Source organism: Chelonoidis abingdonii, chromosome 20 (genome assembly GCF_003597395.2).
Source record: "Chelonoidis abingdonii isolate Lonesome George chromosome 20, CheloAbing_2.0, whole genome shotgun sequence".
Classification (NCBI taxonomy): Eukaryota; Metazoa; Chordata; order Testudines; family Testudinidae; genus Chelonoidis; species Chelonoidis abingdonii.
Window position 1 is genome coordinate 22,449,486 of NC_133788.1, and position 18,403 is coordinate 22,467,888.

The 18,403-nt window shown below is 49.8% G+C and overlaps 1 protein-coding gene across 2 annotated transcripts in view; it reads left to right on the plus strand.

Moving 5' to 3' along the window:
- SSH2 (slingshot protein phosphatase 2) overlaps nt 1-18,403 on the plus strand; it is a 150,394-nt gene that overhangs the window by 112,683 nt on the left and 19,308 nt on the right. For both annotated transcript variants that reach the window (XM_032788778.2, XM_032788780.2), the window contains 8 exons: nt 846-949; nt 6,081-6,145; nt 10,483-10,604; nt 13,132-13,200; nt 13,945-14,010; nt 14,647-14,841; nt 16,576-16,669; nt 16,840-16,968. In XM_032788778.2, the coding sequence (XP_032644669.1) occupies nt 846-949; nt 6,081-6,145; nt 10,483-10,604; nt 13,132-13,200; nt 13,945-14,010; nt 14,647-14,841; nt 16,576-16,669; nt 16,840-16,968 (844 nt within the window). The remainder of the gene's footprint in view (nt 1-845; nt 950-6,080; nt 6,146-10,482; nt 10,605-13,131; nt 13,201-13,944; nt 14,011-14,646; nt 14,842-16,575; nt 16,670-16,839; nt 16,969-18,403) is intronic.

Genomic DNA, 18,403 nt, shown 5'->3' on the forward strand with positions numbered 1-18,403 from the left:
TCTAGCATTGTCGTTTTGGATTTACTACTTTTTAATGTTTGTGGGGTTTTCCCCTTTCAGTTCGGAGTAAAACAGATGCCCCAAGCTCTGTGTAACAGGATGACTTAATCCCAGCCAAGTTGTGCTAAGAATCATGTTTTCCTCAATGAACTACAACAGATGTATGTTTTAACTCTTTAAGTAGCTTTCTTTTTTTTCTTAACGTAAAATCTTTTTCAGCAGAGGGTCTGGGTGATCTCTGTGTAGCTACTTCAGCAGTGCACTTCATTCTTCATGTCACTTGATTTAAGGGCAAAACCAAGCCAGTGAAAGGTGTCTTAAAGTAACAGCACTATGGTTTTGCTTTTAATTTATTTGAGTCTCTTCATGAGCCAATTATCATACGCATCATCAGACCATAGGGTTTTATGGTCCATTAATCTGTTGGACGGACTGATTGTCCTTCAGCTAACTCTAAAGTAAGGCATCTGCTGCTATGGGGCATCAGCTATCTCTCAGAACAACAAAGCCCAAGATTAGCCAGATCCATTACATTATGGATTTCAAGCACTGATATACATATTGCCACATGGAAATGTCTACCGGACGTCTAGGCTTCCAAATCAGAAGCACCTCTTAGGGTAGTGCCCCAACTCCTTTATGTACCATTGCTCTCAATAGCACCACCCACACGACTCATTCACTGCAGGGTTCAGAGCATGAATGTATTTCTAGAGGGGAAAGAAACTAATTGTCCTTCACCAGCACCGTGGTTTGGGTCTAAGTATCTTCCCTGTCCAGGGCCCTTGTTTGTCGTGGTGCTTTCTCTCCTTTCTACTGGCTCATTAGTTTTCTTTCCCTTGCAGCATCAGCGAAAGCTTCCTCACTGTGAAAGGTGCAGCGCTCTTCCTGCCCCGGGGAAATGGATCCTCTACCCCTAGAATCAACAACAGGCGCAACAAGCATGCAGGTAAATACACTACCTCTGTTTACATCCGACAGCTCAGATCTTCCTGACTGCCAGGTCCCCTAAATTCTCCTCTTTGTGATTCGGTGCCAACCCACCAAAAGCCATGTTAGTGCCGCTCTTGGCTTTCCTCTGACATTCATCTCTCAAGGCTGCTACACGTCATGTTGGTAGACCTAAGGGTTCCAGTAATATAAACTTGAATGCAGCAATCGCTTCCCAAGAAAATCCAAAGTGCTCGATCTGTCTTTTCACCAACATGTGATTTATTCAAGCGATCGTGACAGCATGTCAATGTGATCACTGGTTCTACATAAGCAGCTGAGTTGCAAAGGGTGCAAACTCTTCCCATCCAGTAACATTATTGAAAGTGCATTAGTGCAAATGCGTCTCCCCCAAAGGATGATGTCCTGCATTATTAGTGTGTTCAGTAACCTTTGTATTGGGGTCCATGTGCGAAGATTGGTGCATAACCTCCAAACCCTGGGATAGTCTGGGATGAGTAACTGCTCTCCCTGGTCTGTAAACAGCTTGTTTACTGACAGCAAAAATAGAGACCTCTTTCTAATTCTGAGTGTGGTGGGAAGCATTAGGAGTCTATGTTAACGTGTCTTTTATTCAGATAGACTCGTGTACGGAATGAATAATATGAAGCGAGTCAGAATTCCACCATCTTTGTCTGCTGGAAGCTTGATTTGTTTTCTGTTTTGATCCTTTGTTGGAAAAGTCAGTCTCCAAATAATGAAACCCAAACGCTGTAGGGAAGACGGTTGCTCAGTGTGTACATGGTGCTGATTCATGGATGGCACTTCACAGGCATCAGAGAGTCTCTGATTTTTTCCCCCTTCATTAAACAGTCACTGGCAGGGGGAGGGAGGACGAGAGGACATATAATGTTGAGAACTTTGAACTTCCACCTGGGGCAGAGACAAAAACCAAAGAGGCTGGGTTCAACTTTGTCCTTTGCAAAAAGCGACCACCCAAAAGTGTGACTCCAGTTGGTTCCAGCCATGATTTCCATGGCACTGGCGTGTCGTTAGAACATCACCCAGCTGCACACCCTGCAGAACCAGAGAGATGATCAGCGAGAGTCTCCTCCATGCACGCACCCCGCCCCAACTGCCAATGTTAACACTTCTAAGGACAAAGTCAGGAGTCGGAAGATTGTCTTTGCCCTCACCCCCAGCAGAAAACGTGGCCGGAGCAGTAGCTGAGCTGTGGGAGGCTGGGCTGGGGCATATGAAGCCCCTGCCTTTCAAAGAAATTAGAATGGGCTGAACACTGGTTTAAAGCCAGTCTCTTTGGCTGAGGATTGAAGTGAACCTGTCTGTGGTATGTAAGTGGAGCCAGCATCTCTCAGAACTGATGCCTTGACATGTCTGTTTTCACGCTCCAGCTGTGATCCTGGCCAGAACAGATCATGCAGTGGTAGCATAAACAGAACTACGGCTCTCTGGTGCCCAGATTCCATGTGTTAGAGCTGACTCCCAAAGGGGTCACATTCTTACATCAGGGGTACAGTTGGCTGAGTAAGAAAACACTCATGTAGTGAATATGGAGTCTACAGAGATCACATTTCTGCAAGGGCAAACCTGCTTTGGTGTGATCACCAGCAGCACTGTATTTTGTATTCTAGGAGGCAGTGTGGTCTACAGGATAGAGCACTGGAGTGGGAGTCAGTTGACCTGGGTTTCGTTCTGGTCCCTACATACGTGTGTTATTTGTTTATATTGACCTAGTTTCCCCTTTTTGTAGGACACTCTTGATTTTTAGATCGTAGAAGATCTCCTAGTTAAGCCAGGGTGGTATCTTGCCATACATCCAGGGCCGGCGCTACCATTTAGGCAGCCTAGGCAATCGCCTAGGGCGCCAGGATTATTGAGGGGGCGGGGGTGGCATTTTGCCGGGGGTGGCGGCAGGCTGCTCTGGTTGACCTGCCGCAGGCATGCCTGCGGCAGCTCCACCGGAGCCACGGACCAACGGACCCTCCACAGGAATGCCTGTGGCAGCTCCACCAGAGCCACGGACCCAATGCAGGCATGCCTGCAGCAGCTCCACCGGAGCCACGGACCCTCCGCAGGAATGCCTGCAGCAGCTCCACCGGAGCCGCGGGATCAGCGCAGGGGGCAGCGAAATGGCCGTGCGCCTAGGGCGCGAGAAACCCTGGCACTGGTCCTGCATACATCCTATCTTTCCCGTGCAGTGGGGTAATTTGCTCTTGTGCCCTTAATGTCTCTCTGAAAAACTGCCAACTGTCTTCTATTGTTTTTCCCCTTAGACTTGCTTCCCATGGGATCTTACCTACCAACTCCCTGAGTTTGCTGAAGTCGCCTTCTTGAAATCCACTGTCTTTATTGTGCTGTTCTCCCTCCTACCATTCCTTCAAATCATGAATTCTATCATTTCATGATCACTTTCACCCAAGCAGCCTTCCACTTTCAAATTCTCAACCAGTTCCTCCCTATTTGTATATTACGTGTATATTTTCATATAAGTGCACACAGCGAGTCCTATCCATGAAGTCGTAGTACTTGCTTTTATCGTTGCCTGGTGAAATCAGCTACACCACACAAGGTAGAACAGATCTGAGCTGTACAGTCTTGGACACATGGTTCCAATTTGTGAACCAGCCGCTGGTGATGAGAGGAGTATATGGAAACAAAACCTCCATCTCCGATCTTGGCCTTTGCCTGGCTCAGCACCACAGCTTGCTAACCTCTGGTGCAAACAGATTTCTCTCCCGGCCCTGAGACAAATGGAGAAGGAACGCTTTTCTAATCTCTTCCCCTCATTCAGTGGGAGTCCCCGCAAACAAGATATTTATTATTTCACAACAGGAAATATTTAATGCTAGCCCCATGGCTTTTTAATAGCATTACCCCTAAAAGGGGGAAATTGACTAGTTGGCAGATTGGCCAGCTAAGAAAACAGCCTTCTACGCTTGGCTTCTGCCCATGGCTCCCTCTCTAGCGCTGCCAGGTGGTGCCTGGCAAAACCCACTGTGTGAAGGGAGCTAACTTGTGTGTTCGTTTGGACTCTGTCAGGGCCGGACTGGCCAAGAAAAGATATCACAGCTTCCCAAGGGGATATGGCTACTTAAAATTAGAAAAGTCCAACTTCCCATCCTGCCTGGTAGCTTGTACGCCACCTGCCAGCCCAGTTTAACCAAAGTCAGCCCTGTGTTACCAGCGTGCCCCATTGGGGGTTGTGTTAGAGATGTGGCAGCTGCCCTTGAAATCCCAGTGTTGCCGGCCCGATAACAGGGTAACATGATGTACCCCTCTGCCCAGGTCCCGCTCAGCATTTTGGGGTGTATAACACCCGGTGTTTGCATCGCTCTCGTGGGGCGTGGAAGAGGAGTGAAGCTGGCCAGAGATGTTGTATCTCTCCCTGGTGTAAAGTTTAAAGCCTCCAGCAGGGTTGATTGGGCTGTTGGCCAACAGGGAAATATGGGGAAATACAAAAAATCTCCCTCCATATCAGAAGGATAAAATATCTCCCCAACTGGCCCCTCCAATTCTCCCAGAGAGAGAAACCTGTTCGGCAACTTGCTCTGTCTTTCCTTGAAATCAGCAGCTGGGAGGGAAGCTAACAATAGCATATGCGGAGGGACTTCACCTCCTAGGTGCAGTTCACAGCTCCAGCATGAAACAGTGGCTGATTGTTAAAGACCCTAGGGGCTGTAGCTGTGTTTATCTAATCTGATCTGGAAAAGGTTTGGGGCACAGAGTATTTCACTTTCTTAGCCTCTTACTGTCAGTGAAGCCTTCGTGCGCCGGGGGTGTCAGACTCCAGGTGTTGCTCCTGCCAGGAGCCATCTGGAGCAAAGGAGATGTAGAACTGCTGGTGGGAGCAAGCTCCAAGCTCCCACTTCCTGTTTGCTCTCTTCCTGTGTCTCCCCACCCCCACAAGGCCTTGTGTTCAAGTCCCTTCTGGTGGAGGGGGCCAGATGCTGCCACTAGCTCTCTTCAGCACTGCAGGGAGCCATTCTGGAGCAGTGTAAGGAACTCGCCCAAGGACCGGGTGCAACATTTCTCCCATTCTCCCAGCCCCTGCCTTCTTGGAAACCTTGGGGCCCAGATTCCCTGCATGACAGTGGAAAGTGCTGTCACTAGGAGGCGCTGGACTAAGGTTTCCATAACCTTTAATGTCCACAAGACTCTAGTGCTGATCACTTGCTCCACTGAAACCTTTGTCCTTCCCTAAGGAGCCGGTTAACTTGTCTAAGCTTTCCATCTGCAGGAGAAAGGGGAGGGTGGAAGAATGGACCCCCGCTCTTCTGTGGTAGCTGCTACCTGGCAGGCCGCCAATCCCCTCCCTGGGGTTGCAGGTGACTTTCCCAGGTGGCTGTTGCAGAGAGGGTCTCTTGCTGGAGGTTGTGTTGCTCGCTGACATTTCATAGAGTGAGTGAGGTGCTTGCTGGAGACACATCCCTCTTTCTCCATGTCCTGAGCAGCAGCACTGCTGCCAATTGTCACTCCAAGGCGGTGCAAAGGGAATAGATTTAGGCTGGGAATTAATCTGGGTTTGGTTTGTGAATGGCTGCTGGCTTGGGAAGGTGTGCTGCTCCAGGCCCTTCTGTATTAACAAGCTTCTAATGTATTGATCAGCTGGGATAGCACCTGCATCCTTTCTCAGTGCCACCAGTAAACCAGTAGGTCGCATTTCCAGCTAACGTTAATGGCTCTCCTGATATCCTTGGCAGGCAGCTGGGGAAACTGTTGGGTGGGGATGGCACATGAACCAAAATGGGAAAGCGTTGCTCTAAGAAAGGAGTGGATTATATGTCGTGGGGGAGTGCAATCACTGGACTGGGTGAAGGAAATGGGACAACCCAGATGTGGGAGATGCAAGACTACAATGGGGCTAGGACATAGTGTTCAGAGGTGTTCTGGAAGAGGTCTTAGAGGGACAAACATTACCCAGAGAGTGCAAGTTCTGTCTGCCCAGAGAGCCTGGTAATGGCACAGAGCAAAGAGCTGATGACAGAGAGATGCTAGTCACTTCGGCGCAGATAAAGATGGAGCTGGCGGCAGCCAGGACAGCACCTGCCCAGGGGATGTTTGGTGTGCCAGGAGGTAGGACGTGACTAAAGGTGTTTATGTGCATCCTCACCTTTCCCTTTCTCCTTCAGGTGATCTCCAGCAGCACCTGCAGGCCATGTTCATCCTGCTCAGGCCAGAAGACAACATTCGACTGGTAGGTTGGCTGTTTGCCTTATGATAAATAATCTGTGACTGTTAATGTGTGGCTAGGTTCCACTGAGAGGTGCTGCAGAGTGACCAATGAAAGCTGCGGTACGTATCCATTTCAGTGGCTTTGCTATCGAAATCCGGAAATTTGTTTACAGCCCAGACGTTCCCAAGAAAAAGGTGCAGCCAGCTCACTGATTTGTCTAGTGAGACAAGGAGTTGGACAATGTTTTGACTAAAGGGTTCTGCGTAATTTGGTGACTCATGTCCTGAGCACTTGTGGTCATTAAAGATACCATAGCAATTTTCATAAGAATTAAGAACATTACCTTGGTGTCTTGGTTGAATTCTAAATTGCTGATTATTAAGGATACAATTTAGTCAAGGGTATTTATAGTACAAGTCGTGGATAGGTCATGGGCATTAAACAAAAATTCACTGCCTGTGACCTGTCCATGACTTGTACTATAAATACCCCTGACTAAATCGTTGGGGGGAGGGGGTTTCGTTGCTGTGGGGTGCCCTTGGGGAGGTGCTGCTGTGGGGGTCAGTGGTACCAGTTGCCAGGGCCTGCCAACAGTGGCTGCTCCAGCCATCCTGGGACCACTGCCAGGGGGGCCAGCCACACCAACCGCTGCAGAAGTGTCAGAGATCATGGAAAGTCATGAAATCTGTGACTTCCACAACCTCTGTGACAGACACAGAGCCCTACTAATTATATCCAGCCTACCTGAAATACCCCCCTGTAGATCATTTGGGTTCTCGTCTTCCCTTTCTACATCATTGCATGGTGTTACTGTGGGCTGTTGAAGAGCTGCCATGTACTACCCCAGATGTGACTGCATTCCCTTAGTGAGAGAAGCAATTGCTGTATGGCTTGTGCCCATTTGCCGTGGTGTTATGAGCAGAGGCTCGTTGGTTAGTTAGCACACTGAGATCCTCTGGTGAAAGATGCTATGGAACTGAAGTGGTGGTGTTACCTTTGTCCTGGGTGCCTCCAGAACCAGAGAGGAGTGCTGGCCGGAGGGACTGGCAGTATCTGAACATTTCAGAGATCTTCATTGGCTTTCTTGTCATCCATTAGCATTGACAGGCTCTCTTGTGTTGTCTGGGTTCATCTCTTGAATCTGTCACAGCAGTTTATACCCCACCAGGCCTAGCCAAGCACCAGAAGAGACGTTCCAGCTCTGCTAGTTTGCACTTTTCTCTTGGCTTTCCCTGTAGCCGGCCCTTCCTTACACGCAGAAGAGGAAAGCAGCTGATGTTACTGCAAAGCACGTGCAGTTTAAAAAGAAGCCTGGAGAGTGCTTTGCAATCACATGTGTAATAACGCAGCCCAGACAAGCCAGAGGCCTGATGCAGAATGCCATGCGCATGCAGAGCACTCACATCCCAGGGGGCCCTTGGCATCTCACAGACTGGGGCCCAAAGTCAGAGTGTTTGAGGCTGCGTTACTCAGCAGTATTGCTGGCTGCGCTGTGAGACCAGTTTGCCCTGTTAACGGCTGAATAAGGATTGTGTAGGCTAAGACACACAGCCTTTTGTGTGGCATTCAGTGCGGAATGCTAGTCTCTTGGACAAGGCTGAGGTCTGAAGTCCATCTGAATTGAATTGATTCCTCACAGATGAAGGGTGGTGCACAGAGCTGCAAGAGACTCATTTAAAATAATACATTCAGCTGAGACTTGTAGTGTAAACAGCATAAAAACCCGCTCCTCTTCTTGTGTGTTGGCAGCTGCTCTTTGGAGGGTGAGCGTCACTTTTTAGAGGACAGTGTAAGAGTCTGCGTTTGTTCCGGTTGGAGCAATTGGCAGACTTCTCAGAGACTCCAAAGGGAGCAGGATTGGGCCCTTTAATGGACCGGTGTAAGACCAGTAGCAGGAAGGCAATGGTTAAGTTGCACAAGAACCTTCTGGAATGCGGAAGAATGTAGAAATTGGGCAGCTGACTTTTAAACTTAAAAAATCTTGTTTTGTATCCAAACCAAATTTCCAGCTTATAAATTCTCCTGGTCCTGTTGTAGGCATTGCTGGCATCTGTACTCTCTATCTAGGTGACGGGTAAGACCTCTGTATTGTCTTTGGACCTGCATAATGTGCTTCCATGTGGGTAGCTAAATACTGCATGAGGTCATCTGTGGTCAAAACAAGCTCGTAGCTGAGGAGAAAGCTGTGTTGTAATCACAGCATGTTGTCTATAGACAGACCCTGGGTACAGGAATGGGTGCAATAGATTTTTATATTACCAGTACGTAGGTAAGTTTCTTAATCTGAGAAGAGAACGTTCTCGCCTGGATCAGCTGGTGGTGTCCCAGTGGCTCTGTGTAACCCACCATTGCTAGGACAGCCATGTCATTTGGGTGCATAGTAATTGATGCAGCTGATTCTGTTGTGCTTCATCACTGCCATTGGTAGAGAATGAGATCCCAGGTGTGGAGGAGGAGACTGGGAATTGCAGCTCCCTCACAGGCATGTTGAGACTCTACTTGGTTGCGAATTGCTTTGAGATCCTTTGGTGTCACCTGGTTTAGAAGTGCAGAGCTAATTATTGATTATTCCAGTCAATTTAGCGAAACAGATTGCCTCAGCTGCACCCCCGGTGCTCTCAGCGGGCGCGCGGGTATTAAATGCTGATCTTAAAAAGTCAGTTTCTCTTAATCATTCCTGTGACAATCCTGTCTGTGACTTGAGGCCATGTGACCTTTGACACCTGCTTGGGCAACCCTGCGCTAAATGGTCTTACATTAAAACCACACAGCTAATTACAGCTACCTAGATTGGTTTAGTGAAGTAAATTAGATTACACTAATCCTCTGGCTGCAGACAGGCCTCTGGAGCCTCGGACAGGTCCCTGGGTGCAGGGTGGTTATTGTGCTGCTCACTGTTTGCTCGCTCTCTTGGTTTTATCCTCTGGGGTTTGTGTCCTAATGTGGGTGGAAAAATTGAACCACCAAGACCCCGGTTGTCCTCTGCTCTTTGGGGTCAGGCACAGCTGTTTCCTCTGCGGTCTGGTGTCAGCTGCTAGTCCTGGAAGTCACCCCTTTGGCAGGTATCCCATCTGGAAGGGCTGGCCTGCAGAAATGCAAACTCATGTCCCTCCTCCTTGTTGGAGCAAGGAATGAGAAGGCAAATCAGGCTGGCGTGACTCCTCCTGAGGGGTGGGGTGGGGGGACCTCTCCCACCATGCCATGTCTTCCAGTCTGCCAGCACCCCTTGTTGTGGTGCTAGTCTGCTGTAGTGTCGGATAGGTCTGGTCTAGTGGTGGCTGAAATGCCAGTCCCTCCTCTGTGCCAGCTGTTGCTGCTGCTGCTACGACACTGGGAGGCTTCCCTGGTGCTGCTCGGGTAGACAAGGCTCTTCTCATCCTCACTGGCTGCCCACGGCTCATGAAAAGTTCAGGAAGTCGTGTAACAATGCGAATGTAAACACTCGGACTCAGGGCTAGATTAGACTGCCCAAAGCCAAACACGAGCCAAGAGATCATCATTAAGACATCTCCTCCCTAATGGCATCCCAGTTTATCTTTAATTGGGTTTCTGTGACTAAAATAACTGCAGATGTCTTGGGACCAAGCCCAAAAGCATGAAAACCAAATGGAACTGCCTACCACAGATCCATGTTGGCAAATGCACTCTGTCTGTGTGCCATCCCCTTGGCACGTCACAGCTAATCAGCTTCTGATCTTACGAAGACTTGCTCAGGTCATTTGAATGTAGTTCCTCTTGGCTTCTTGTAAATATACCGGGCTCTGTGATGCAGCCTTCCTGGATCTTGCTGACTTGCCTCCCTTGCGGTCAGCGCTTGTTAAAAGCATGCCAGAAGGCTGCTGCCTGAGTTTCACCAGCTGTGCTTGGTTTTGCGGGGAGAGAATCAACTAATCAGTCGTTTAAAGAACTCCCATAATTCAGTGTGGATAGCTTCAGGAAAGGATCTATTTCTCTGAAGTGCTACATAACTTCTGGCTGGTGCTGAGCCCCCTCTGTGCCCATCAGGTTCAAAGCGCGCAGCACCTCCTAGGACTAACTATGCCAACTTGCCCAGAGGACTGTGGCAGCTATCCCCAGGTACTGACGGCAGTAGTGGCTGAGCAGGGCACATCTGCAGGCGAATGCTTGGTGGGTGTAGGGAGCAGATCCTGGGTCTGCGAGAGCGGAGAGAATGATTCCGATTTCTCTGTTTGCTGCAGTACTGTGTACCCAGTGTAGAGGCTCTGGTCTTCTGCACTGGTGCCAAATGCCTTGCTGCTTGTTGTGCCTCACAGCGCACTGGAGGATGCTTTGTAAAATCACAACTCTGCGTTTCACTGCCTTGACTGCTGATCATTTTTTGTCTCCTTGACCCTTAGGCAGTAAGACTGGAAAGTACGTACCAGAACCGCACTAGATACATGGTGGTAGTTTCAACAAATGGCAGACAAGACACTGAGGAAAGCATTGTCCTAGGAATGGATTTCTCTTCCAATGACAGGTATCTAGGCAGACTGCTTCAACCTCTAGACTCGCCACTCCAGCACCGTTCTCCAGCCCCCAAATGGCCTTCCAATATCTTGAAAGAGGGGTGGGGGAGCCTGGAGGCTTGGTGCAGCTCTGAAACACAAACCTTAGGCTGTCAGACATAGGGAAGCAGCACAGAGTTGGGAGGGACAGAGGATGTGCAGCATTTGGAAGTCCCGAAAAATAGGGTAACCAATCTCCCATGCTGGTGTAGGAGTTTTGAAAGCAGTAGGCGGCAAGACTCAAAGTCCTGCTTTTATCTGCAGCTTGTCTGAATTCCCTAGAGTCTATTCAATAAAAAACTGTACCAATAGATGCCTTTCCTGGGTCGGGGGAGCAGTCAGACATGCAGCCCCTTGCTGAGGCCTGCAGAGGACTCAGTTGTGGTGGGGGCACAGAGGGCCCGAAGGAAATGTCAGGCGCTCTGATGGCAGAGGTTACTCAGTGCGTGCGCTCTCCAGCCATTTGTGTGTCAGCATGGTGTCGTGCTTTCACCGTATGTATGTAAATTGCGGTGACCTCTCCAAAGGGTCGCAAAATGTGGCAGCTAAGTTGTCTTTGCTGTCTGTGTAACCAGAAGCCATGGAGAGACCTGCTGGCTGCTGTAAGGCAGAGACTTCCGAAAGGTTAAAATAGGACTCTGGGCTCTTTGTAGGGCGTGGTGTGGGGTGGGAGGACATGCACCCTAAAGCATCACAAACCAATCTGGGTCTTAGCTAAGAGGGGAGAGAAAAGGAACCCAGGTCCTGAATCCTCCTGTTAATTTCCTGTGAAGTTATCTTGAGAAACAGCGAGTATGCACCAGCCCCAGAACATCTGAATAGAGCCACAGTATGGGAATGAATGTTGCCAACCTTAAAGTTATGTGCTATGCATGTCAGAAATATTCCTCCAGGTTGTTACACGGCCATCACATGGCTGGCTGAAACCGTTCGCCTTTGAAACTGCCTTCCTTGTTGTCATTTAGATATCACAGCAGCCACTATGCTTAATTTGTAGCGGTGCTTGGGAAGCTTGGCTCAGAAGCAACTGGGTCAAAGAACTGGGGCCTGTGTGCAGCTGGTGCTGTGTGCAGCGGGGTTAAACATCAAACTTAGTGTGTGTCATGGGTGCACTAACACAATTATTACGTTCTTGCACAGAATTCTGTGACCTGGGAATTGCTCTTGGGTCTGGCATACCAGTGCTGCCCCTTGAGAAGTGAGGGCTCGCTGGCACCGAGATAAATGCTGTGCAGACTTTTTTAGCTTTTTGCTAGTTACTTGGGTTCTAGACTGTCATGCTCTCCCTCTTCCCCCCCCTCCCGCCCAGCCCACTTGCTATTTATAACTCCGTACAGACTTGTTGCTAAGGTCCCCGATAAAGGCTCGCGGAAAAGTATCACTAAAAATACCCTGGCCACCTTGGGTTGCTTTTTAAAAACTCATTTTTCCATGAGCTCATCTCGTTTAGTCAATAGAAATAGTTGCCTGTGGCTGTCTCCTGGGGCCGGGCATTACGGCCATTCCTGCGTGTGAGTGTGCACATCCACAGGCCATTCTGAGTCTGTTTGCTGCCCCTGAGCTCCAGTCACCCAGGTGGGTGTTAGGCAGCACACAGAGTCCAGTGCGAAGAATTGGAGAGCCGGACACTAGAATCTGACGTTCTCTGAAAGCACCTGCTTTGATCACCCAGCAGTTTCCTCCTAATTTGGGTTTGCCTTTTCCCCTTGGCAGCCTGACACATACAGTTTTTCCCCCATCAGTTCTTCCATCACTTTATTTCTGTTTTTATCCCAGGGTTTCCCTCTTCTTTCAGAGAGGACATAGCATTTCCATGTGACCAAACACGGCATGCCTGTCAAATGAGGGAAAAGACATAGCAGCTATTGGAAGAACAATGAAATTTCCCATAAGCGTCTCTTGTGGCAGCCTGAGCTTAGCCACCATGGGGGCAAAGGGAAATCGCAGATGGGGGTGGTGTGCTGCAATGCACAACTTACCATACCTTCCTTCCCACTGTCGTCCTTCAGAGGAGCATTACATTACATTCACCTGAGCTCCTAGCAGCTGTGGCTGAATGACCAAGAAAAACAGAGAACCCTGGATTCCAAAGTGGTAGCTAGAAGGAGCCATGTGTGTTGGCGAACCTGGAAGAAATCAGAACAGTTCCTCTCGTTCAAGTGTAAAAACCTTGAGCTGAATGAAAATTGGGTGACCCGGCCTCTGCCCTCCTGCATAGAGCCTGCTGCTCTGAATTCACTTCAGAATCCACCCTGGAAATACATTAACATTACAAGCTTGCTGCAGGGGGACAAGCAAACCCCAGCTGTGGTTAACAGCCCATATCAAACACTGCTTGCAGTTCCAAGGACGCCTGTAGAGAACAAGACACAGGTTAGAGAGGGGTCTGGTCAGTATTTCAGATCAATACAAATGAGTTTGCATCCACTGCTGTACAATTTGCAGAGTAGCTGGGGAAAGTGAATGGCGCAGCAGCTGACCTTCTGTTTCTTATTACAGTAGCACTTGCACAATGGGCTTGGTACTGCCGCTGTGGAGCGACACCCTTATTCACTTGGATGGGGATGGGTAAGTGTCTGGGAAGCAGAGGGCTTCCATGTTCTGTTCGGTACACTGCTCACAGAGGATACTGTGTGGAATCGCATTCAAATTATTGTCAGTATGGGCAGTTCAGGCCGCCCTTCAAATCACAGTAGTCATGGGAGACAGCAACCAATTGCCTTGCAGTTAGGCAGCAGCTTATGCATGTATGCTCATAAGCTACTGTTAAGAAGGTTTCACTCTGTATGTGGGGAGGGGCCGGGGGTGAAAGCTACTGAAATGGGATCCCATCAGGTGTTGCTGTGGAGCACCTGTAGGGACAACCATATTCTGCTAACGTAAATACAAGTGTGGTGTCTTCATTGCCTGATGTCCTCCTGGACTGTAAACTGCTCTCAGTGCAGAGAGTGACCTTTGCTGCTTTGGTTGCCTCGCTCAGCTGTACTGTGTCGTTCCCATTTCTGGCTTTGAACTTGAGGGTAGCCTGGGTAAACTGCTCACCTGGGCGCTGCTGCTTCCATGGCTGACCAGCGCCTTTATTTCCGCCAGTCTCCTGGCTTCATCGCTGAACAGCAGCCGCTAAAAATGAGCCTGCCCAGAGCTGTACCATGCTATCCGCATCAGTCCTCTAGCGGAAACTGGCCAAACCAATCCGTGCCTTGGATTAGCCCGTTGCTGGCCTGGCTGGTTACAAGTTAATGGTTGTTAGCTGAAAAAAGACTCCATGATAAGTGTCTCATTCTTAATGGGTCCATTTCTTTCTTTCACCAGTGGGTTCAGCGTCTCAACAGACAACAGGGTCCATGTGTTCAAGCCAGTGTCCGTTCAAGCAATGTGGTAAGGACTCCCTATGAGCTGTCCCAGTGCTCCTTTATCCAAGGCATTTTAGATACTTCTGCTTTCATAAAGCAGATGCTGCTGTGTGTCACTCACGTCTTGTAAGACCCAGGCACATGGGCTCAGTGCCTTGTTCAGACACACAGGGAGCTGTGCTCTCCAGGTATAGGAATTGGTGGTGAACAGTGCAGAGTCTGTAACAGCAATGTGATCATTTCTTCAGCTCCAGGGGGCACGTGCTCTCGCACGTGTGCAGTGAGTGACATGACAGGCAGGGCTGAGGGCGCTCCGAAGGCCAGTGCGAGGTTTCAGAATGATTCCCGTGACATGTTGCAAAGGGCACTCGGAATGAGCTGCTGTTTCGTGGGGTTCTTTCGAATCAGAACTGCAGACCTTTGCGGGGTGTGAGAGTCCAGAGCTGACTTTACAGTCAGGCACTGCATTAAGCAGTAATCTTTCCAGGCAGCTGTAGGCTGAGGGTTCCGCTGCATCCTGGTTCAGACCTGGGGACTGACCAACAGAGGCAGGATGTGCTGCCCCATAGCCCAGCCAGCAGCAGTGAATCAGAATGGTGGGACTCTGGGCTTTGTTCCTCGTCACTGGGGGGAGATGCTGATGTGTGGGGGCTTCTTCCAGGTCTGCCCTGCAGAGTTTACACAAGGCCTGTGAGGTGGCCCGAAGTCACAACTACTACCCAGGGAGCCTCTTCCTCACCTGGGTCAGTTACTATGAGAGCCGCATTGACTCCGACCAGTCTTCAGTCAACGAATGGAATGCCATGCAGGACGTGCAGTCGCACCGGCCTGACTCTCCCGCCCTCTTCACGGATGTGTAAGTCAGCCTGTCTCTGCTGGGCAGAGAGGCTGTGTGTGTGTGCAGCACCACACCTCCGCAGGAGGAGACACTGCCCCATGGGATCGGGCTTAGTGCCTTGTCAGCAGGGAGCATTGCAAGTTCATAGGTGGATCCTGGATTAAATAAACATCAAGGCTGGAAGATTAGCTAATGGAGACCCTGTCGTGTCCTTTTCTGTGCTGATTCTCAGCATTTTCCCTGCACTTCCAGAGCTTCGTACAGCCCTCAGTCTGGGCAACACTATCCCCTTTGACAGATGGGAAAGGCAAAGTGACTTGCTCAAGGCCCCAGAGGGAGTCGGTGGCAGAGTTGGCAGTAGAACCCAGGAGCTTGTCTCCTCCTTCTGTGCCTGGCCCACCAGACCAGCTCAGGCGCTTACATGGGCATGTTGCTGGTTTATAATAAACTGGGTTTTTATTTTGTTCTTGCTGTGTGGCCCAGAGGCTTTCAGGCCTCTTAGCTGGGAAGCCTCAAGCAGCTGATCCAGTCGGCGTGCCTAAGGATTAAATGTAGGGTAGGGACCAGCGCTTTTATCCCCTGGAGGAATGGGGTGGGAAGGTGCATGATGCTCAGACGCTGGCTGGTGGCACGCCTCAGGACAGCGACTGAGATGGCCATGCTGGTAGTGGGGCCAGGTTTCCAAGCTACCCGCTTATGAATTGCTCCCAACCAGTTGTCAGTAATCGTGTAGCCTCTCCTTGCAGCACACGGAGCAATGGCATTACCTCAAGAGCTCCTTCCAGCTATAGTCCCTACACTCCCCCAAGGATAACAGAGGACGCACCTTTTTGCCATCACAGGCTGCTTGCCCACTGTGTTCCTCCCATAGATTTCATTACAGCACGCAGGGCTCAGGTAGTCTTAGCAGAGCAATGAGTGAATAATCGTATGGGGCATTTCAGTTGCCAATGAGTCTTCATACCTGATTGTCTTTAACGAACAGGGAAGTGAACTGCAAGCCTCTGGCAGACTGCCAGCTTAATAGTTTGCCACCCACCCTTTCTCCACTGAAAAATCTGACGGTGGCCTGCGGAGTCCCAGGCAGGGCTCTATGATTAAAAGCACCAGTATTTTTGTAATTTCCTTGCTCATAAACCACCAGCTGGAGAGGAATTCCAGTTGTTCATAAAGCAGAAGCCTCCATGCATTTGCCGTCTTGGCAGCATTACAGACGGCTAGAATAGGTTTGAGATGTTACCACTGGGCCCCATCTCTAGATGATGGGTGAGCCCTCTCAGAGCACCGGAGCTACAGTACAACTGCCACCATCCTGGTTGATTAGTAAAGCTATTTTTGCAAGCAGCGATAAGGCGACAGGCAGCAGAGGCTGGTGGAATGCATGCAGGCTTAGCTGCACTCTGTCTCCATGTAAGGAGGTGTGGAGCTGTTACCTTTCCAAGAAAGGTAAGGGAGAAGCTGAGAGGCTAGTAGGGGGGGTAATACACTGCCTGAAGCCACTGGAACAGCAAAATACTGGAGAGGTTTTTATGGAGACCCGTTAAAGTACTGGATCCATCCAGTGGCATTTCTGTTCCATATAAAGCACAGCTGTGAACCTGATCTGGGTTTAAGGGGATCCAGAGGTAAAAGGTTAGATTCTTCCCAGGTGGGGATCAGCAGTGTCTCGCTCTAGGTGCATCTGCATACCATCATTAACCAGTTAAACCACAGTTTACCTAGCAGTAAGTGGCTGTTGCTTCCTTCTCCTAGCCCCACGGAGCGTGAGCGCACAGAGCGGTTAATTAAAACCAAGTTAAGAGAGATCATGATGCAGAAAGACTTGGAGAACATCACGTCCAAAGAGGTGAGTGGGGAGCCCGGCGTCGCCCATGCTGGGACAGCGGGCAGGAGAATGCTGCGGGTGAGGAGGGTGGCTAGCGGGAGCACAGAGAGCACTGCACAACGTGAGCATTGTCCCTTTATTCACCTGGGGAAACGGGAAAAGAATTCACCCAGTGTTCTCCTCCTCCTCAGATCCGCACGGAGCTGGAGATGCAGATGGTGTGCAACCTGCGGGAGTTCAAGGAGTTCATTGACAATGAAATGATCGTGATTCTTGGGCAGATGGACAGTCCCACGCAGATATTTGACCATGTCTTTCTGGTAAGCCCTTAAGGCCATGGCCCTGCAAGTTAGAATCCCTTGGTAATCACCAGATGGCTGTGTGACTGAGAACAGGCCTCTCAATGCAAATAACACCTCTCATCTCAAGTGGGCAGATCTCTGCGTGAAGTAACATTCCCATCAGTGGAACAGTAGCTGCTCCTAGAGCTCATACATTCAAGTGATGCATAAGGCGAGGTACTATTGGCTGAGGGCCGGCTGGCGGCTTGGATGGACTGACCCCAATGTGATCAATCCAGCCTTGCTGCAGCTCTGTTCCACAGCTTCCAGGTGAGGGATGCAAGTCTTAGCTCTGTATTTCCACGCTCAGACCTGAATTTGCACCCTGTTTCTACTGGCATGTAACAGTCAAATCCCTAGTCCGTCTCTTCCCATACCAGAGCCTGTGTTGAGGTCACCGGGGTGTACCTCTCCTTGGGAGGACACAGCAGTGACAAAGAAAACAGACTGGAACCCAAGCAGGGAAGGGTTGTATAAGTCACAGGTGGAATTACACTTCCTGTAACAGTAGAGATCTTTTGAACTCATTTCTCAGCCGGGAACAGAGGAGCCTAACACAGAACCCTGCAGATTATCCACTTAAGGCCACATAAACATTTTGCCTTGAATGTTGTGCTTACTTAACTGCCTTTCATCGCTGCCAGGGCCTGTCTACTTACCGTACCTCCGAGGCCAAGTCAGCTCTCCCCTTGACTTCCCAGCCCCAAGGGATTGACCCTGGCTTTGTCGGCTTAGCCTGAGGTCTGCGTCTCTGTGGAGCCACACCTCCTTGAACTAGCCAATCCATTCCAAACGAGGAGGCCACGTCTCTCCCTTTCTTGTGAAGATATTTCCTTTCAGCAGCTCCGGAGGCATAGTGTGTTTAAATGTGAGCACTCCCAAGAAATTGGATGGGTGGAGGGGAGGCAGGAACAGTTAAGCAGCAAAAGTGTCTCAGGCTAATGACTTGCTTTGCCCAGGTGGTTTCTTGTGAGAAGTTCCTACAAGCTCATCAGATTAGTCAGAAGTAATCCAGGCAACTTCAGACAGCTTTGGGGACTTGGATGCAAGCAAGCCCATGCAGGAAAGGCTCCACAGGCAGCACCCAGCAAAGTCCATCTCTATGGCTCGCGGCAGCCAGGGATGGACGCAAGGTAGAGAAGCTGGTGAGATGGCGAAGCGAAAACATGCTTCCCTGGCCTGTTTCTGTGCTCACACAGGCAGGAGAAAAAACTCATGCTGTCTTTGATGTGGGAACGCATGTAGAGAGGGTCTCAGTGTCTTTTACACACACTCTGTCTCTCTGCAGATAGCGTCTCTTCCATGGCGCAGGGTCTTGTGTGGGAGGGGGTCTGTCTGTATTTTTCTGAACTAGGTTTCTCAGTGGCTTGCCGGTAGGGTGACCAGATAAAATCGGGACCATTCCGATATTTAG